This window comes from Cibotium barometz, chromosome 55 (assembly GCF_041138505.1).
Source record: "Cibotium barometz isolate CiBa-2024 chromosome 55, ASM4113850v1, whole genome shotgun sequence".
NCBI lineage: Eukaryota > Viridiplantae > Streptophyta > Polypodiopsida > Cyatheales > Cibotiaceae > Cibotium > Cibotium barometz.
In genome coordinates this window covers 12,706,230-12,711,707 of record NC_141100.1, presented here as the reverse complement: position 1 = coordinate 12,711,707, position 5,478 = coordinate 12,706,230, and the positions used below count along the sequence as shown (strand labels likewise).

At 37.9% G+C, this 5,478-nt stretch overlaps 1 protein-coding gene across 1 annotated transcript; it reads right to left on the bottom strand.

Annotated features, from left to right (window-relative positions):
* Positions 1-2,544: 2,544 nt before the first annotated feature.
* On the bottom strand, positions 2,545-3,552 carry LOC147607383 (uncharacterized). The gene is made up of 2 exons (XM_086790666.1): positions 3,360-3,552; positions 2,545-3,254 (listed from the first exon to the last, which is right to left on the bottom strand). Exons 1-2 carry the CDS (start codon positions 3,524-3,526, stop codon positions 3,029-3,031), a joined length of 393 nt encoding a protein of 130 aa, XP_086646792.1. The 5' UTR covers positions 3,527-3,552; the 3' UTR covers positions 2,545-3,028.
* Positions 3,553-5,478: the final 1,926 nt, after the last annotated feature.

Below are 5,478 nucleotides of genomic sequence, written 5' to 3'. Positions count from 1 at the left end.
TTTGATCATTTCAAAAGAGTAGAATAAAACATTATGGCAAATTTTCCAAAACTAGCACATTTTGCAATGTCAACCAAACCCAAAACCTCTAAAATATAAATCCTCATATTTTAGAGCAATATAGCTGCCAAATCCTCATATTTAAAGTTAGGGTAGCTTACATCTACATCGAGTGTAACAAAGTGAATGGTCTCATATGAATAATAGCCTAAGGCCAATGGACCATGCCCATGGACAATACTTATGATAGTGTGAAAAGAGTGGCCATGTATATATATATATCAAATGTGCCATAATTGGGGACTAACTTTGATAATCAATGGAATACAAGACATTACTCTCTTTTGTCTCTAAACCTAGACTAATCTCCTTAATCTAGGCGAATCGAAAGCTAATCTACTAATTCAAGACTAAGCTAGAGATTACTTTCTTTCATTGGTATCAGAGCCATGCTTTTGATCCATTTCTAGTATTTTCTTGATCTTCTTAATATTCTTGATTTTTTTAATTTTTTTTGGAAATCTTGATCCTAACATGAAAATGCCTCAAGTCTATGGATGTTGTGATCAATAGAAGTGTTGAGAAATTCTTGGATTTCTTGATTGTTTTGACCTTTCATGATTTTCTTGAAATTTCTTAGATTTCTTGAATTTTTGGCAAAAATTACATGAGATTGCATAGATTTGATGGTTCTTGATTTGGAATGAGAAGATAGCATCAAATGTATGCAAGGTGTGTTGAATTTGGGAGTAGTGGTGATGTGGGAAGTCTACGTTTGAATGAAGATGGACCAAAATTGAGAATGGAAAAGACCAAATTTAGTGAGGACCAAAATTGGAAAAGAATTGCTCACGATATTTTTTTTAAGTTTTCTTCTCTACATTTTCTCTCCCGTGAGGTTTCCATGGCTATCTTCAGTCCTAATGGCATGATTTTCCTTGAGCAATGGTGGCGAATGGTGGTGAAGATGACTGCTTCTAAACAAGGGGCCTCTTGTGGTAAGAGCCACACTCTAAAATAGGTGTGTGCAGATTGCATAGCGCCTAATGTGCTGCTATCTGCTGTGCAATAAGTAAAGAAGAAGGTCAAACAGTTTCGCTTGGTGTGTAACAAATGCGTGGATTTAAAGGGTGGATTGCAAGGCGACAGTAGCAAGCGACGACGAATTCCAAAATGCATTAAACAAGTATTCATTCTCTGAAGAAGGTGCATTAACCCTAGCTTGCCTTTTTACCCCAGCTTTGCTGCACGATGTACATTGGAAGGAATTAAAAGGTTATTGGATGCATTTTGGAAGTCCAACGAGGGTCAAGAACAGTGAATTAGCTTACTAGTAGTTCCTATAAGTTCACTCTTGACAGCCCTATACCCTTGGGATTTGGATGCATAATCTTTGGAAGCTACACAAGGCTCTTATGTCATTATGGGATAGATATTATGGCTTGTTTTGAAGACTTCTTGAGCAATTTACAACCATATATATGCAATTTTGGCTTCCCATACATGGTGTGAGCATGAGATTAAAGCTTGACGTGAGTCCATCGATATATACTCCTTATGGTTGTACATATCAATGGTTTCAAGGATGAAACCTCTTGGGTGGGGATGGTTTGTAACAAAGTGAATGGTCTCATATGAATAATGGACCCAAGACCAATGGACCATTCCCATGGACAATACTTATAATAGTGTGAAAGGAGTGGTCATGTATATATATCAAATGTGTCATAATTGGAAGCTAACTTTGATAATCAATAGAATACGAGACATTACACTCTTTTCTCTCTAAATCTGATCTAATCTCCTTAATCTAAGCTAATTCAAGGCTAAGCTACATGTTAATGTCTTTCATCGAGCAGTGAATTACATAATCTCACATCCCCTTATAATTCTTTTTTAAATTGTGGTATAACCACTAAGTATTCCTCCGTAAACCATGATAAACAACCTTAACAGAGTACACCAGAAAATTCTAACTCATTCTTATAGATAAAATTCCACTAGTGTGGAAGTTTTCAAAATTTCAAATGAACCCATAAATGATTTCAAGCATTCTAAAAGAGAAGTGATACTACTTTGGCCTAAATTTCAAAATGTCACATTCAACAATGCAAACATTCATTTCCAAAATCATAGTTAGTGGTGGTTAAGCAACGATTCTTTGTCCATATGCAAAAGCCCTAGCATGAGGTAAAGGTATTGGCTAGCTTGTAGAGACATGCATGCCACACTAGTTCCCAAAACAAACTTACCACATGTGGTGTATGCCATACTAGTGTGCCGCACTACTAGTTCCCAAAACAAACTACCACATGTATTCCGCTTTTTTTTGGAGATCCTGAAATGTGATAATTATCAAGGCATATCCAGCTCTCATATTTAAGGTAAGAGTGGCTACAAACCACACCATATCCTCATGAAAACCTATCCTTATAATTCTAATTGAGGTGGTTAGAATAGCCACTAAACATTTCCATAGAGAGCAAACCCTGGAGGGAAAAATAAGAGGCACAAACATTTCCATGGAAAGTAAACCTTGGAGGGGAAAATAAGGGGCACAAAAAGCCATACAATTACAAAGTAAGGATAGATCCTCAGGTGTAGAAACATGTCCATAGAGAGTAAAGAATAAGGGGCACAAAAAACCATACAATTACAAAGCAAGGATAGATCCTCAAGTGTAGAAACAACCAAGCAGACATATGAGATCCTCATATTTAAGCTTAAATTACACCATATTCCTCAAATCCTGAAGTGTAGAAGCAACTAGGCACACATATAAAATCATCATAGTCAAGCTTAGATTACACCATATTCCTCATGATGCTTGTTGAGGGTATGGTATAACCACCAAACATTTTCTTACAAACTAAGCCTTAAATGGGGTGTGCATGTTTGGTGGTTATGGTATAACCACCAAACATTTTTCTTACAAACTAAACCTTGATTTGGGGGGGGGTGGGCGAGAGGGATCAAGGTCCCATTCAAGAAAAAAAAAAAAGGGGAAAAAAGCATGATTAAGCCATAATTACAACTCAGGATTAACCTCTTTAACGACAGAGTAGTGCTTCTCCACACCTTGGAGGACATCCCAAGTGACGCTCATGCCGGAGGGGAAGACGAGGAGGTCGCCCCCACCAATTTCAAAGGGCTCAGGCGAGCTCCCCACATAGACCTTCACCTTCCCTCGCAGCAAATAGCACGTTTCAGTCCCTTTGAAGGTCCATGGGATCTTGCTCGGAGAGCAGCTCCACCTTCACAAACATTAGCTTTCTAAGGTTAGCAAAAAAAATGGGCAATTAAGGAAAACAAAAATGGCAATTAAGTTTAGGAAAACCACAGCTTCCTAAGGTCCTTACGTTGGCCACGAGCGCACTCCCAGCTCAGCCAGGCGAGCCTCCGAAGGGTTCCTCTCTATCTTCACCCCCAGCTTCTCTTCCACCTTGCTTTCCGCCATTGCCTCCACACACAACAGAAGAAGAAACCCTTGCATACATCCAACCCTAGCTCCCACTTTATTGGTCATTTTAGCCTCACTTATCCCCACATTGATTTATTCTTTTGCTTAGATCCCTTCTGCCCAAAGCTTCACCAAATAAAACTGGCAAAACCACGTGGGCAATGTAGTGGACTAATAAATAATTCCTTATAAATAGTTCCTTTCACACTTATGTAGAGACACAGCCCAGCGGCGGTAAGGTGTTGAAGTCCCATGCAGGAGGTGCTGGGTTCAACACCTGCTGGCTATTGACAGTGGCACGAAAGCACAACACGCACACGAGCACAAAAGATCCCCAAAAACTAGCAACAACCAAGTGCGGAATGTACTCGACTAATAAATAATTCCTTATAAATAGTACCTTTCAGACTTATATAACTAACAAATAATTCCTTATAGATAGTACCTTTCACACTTATGTAATTGTAAATAGTACCTTTCACACTTGTGTAACTTCTTAGTTTACAAAGAACCAGCATTGAGACCTTCTTTGATGACCATGCGCGAGAATTCTAGTAGCCTATCCAAGCATGTACCTGCATATGTTCCCAGCTAAACTCGACAATCAAAGTTGCATCTCACAAAATATATTCGTAACCACCACCAACTCACTTCCATTATCACATCCAATGATCTGCACTTACATCAACTACGCCAGTCAATTAATAAATTAATTAGCTAAAAATACAAGTAACCATATGAAACTTCAAATCATCAAGATGATGCAACCAATACTCCCATGCATGTACGGATTCACCCACGTACGCATAAACTAAGCTACGATCTCCTGGATTTAGATAGGTGTCACCCTCGGGCAATGTTACGAGGATGAATTCATGGAATATTTTATATATTCCTCATAACATTGCCCGGGGGCGGCAAGCAACTGTCCTCAGCTGTCACAAAAATCATAAATAATCATGGGCAAGTATCGCTGTAAGATGCAATCACGGATGGATAGGCGACGAGGGCATGATCAGGAAGGCATTGAGAATCTTTAATAGGGTGTCCTTTATACTTGACGAAATATCTGTAATAAATGTTTCCTCTAATACCTCTTGTCAATTGTATAATTAACAAAAAAAAGTAATTGAGAAGCTTAAACACGGTTTCAAGATGTACAAAAGCCTCATGTGATGTATCACACCCATTAATATGATTAATCCTAAGGCTATGATAGCAAGGGCCTTCTCATCTTTGAATAGACAACAAGCAACTTCTCCTTTCTGAGTTGTTGACTTTTTCTCTTTTTTTGTTTGTCACATTCCATATCCCTTTTCTCATAAGGGTGAATTTGACCTTCATCTGCGTGGTGTGGAAGGCTTCTTCTTCAAATTTATTGATTTTTTCTTGAGTTCTCATGATTAATGAATGAGGATAGGTCTTAGTCTTTATAGGTCAAGAGAGCAATCTCTAAATCCTTTACAAAATTTGAGGTCACTTCATATAATTTCTCCCCTTGATAAAAAATTTGATAATAATGCTAATGATTAACGGGGCTCTTAGCCTTGATAGCCAGTGTCTATCCAGTTTACATTAAAAGCACAAAAGAACAAGATGAGTGCCAAGGTCAACAAGCAAAAAGTATTCCAATAATAAGCTTCCCTAAAAACTTCTCATCAAAATCAATTGTCTCCCTTAAGCCATGTGAACACCCTCTTGCTTTTTTAAAAAAATAGGTTTTTATATTAAACCTTACATTTTTTTAAAAAGGTTTCAACCTTATCTTCTCAACCACTTCCCCAATGTGGTTGTCAACGCCTTTAGCATGTCAGCAAATCAGCGAGCTATGGCCAAGGAGCAATAGGTCTGGAATGCAAGAGTGGCATCTTCATTAGCAGTAATATATGTGTTGATGATGTGCATAGACAACGTTAGAAGGCAAAGATAATTAACAAAAAATAAACTACTTTGGAGAGGCCTATTTTAAGAAAAGTTTACTTTTTCTATCAATTAGCTTTTTAGTATACATATATTAT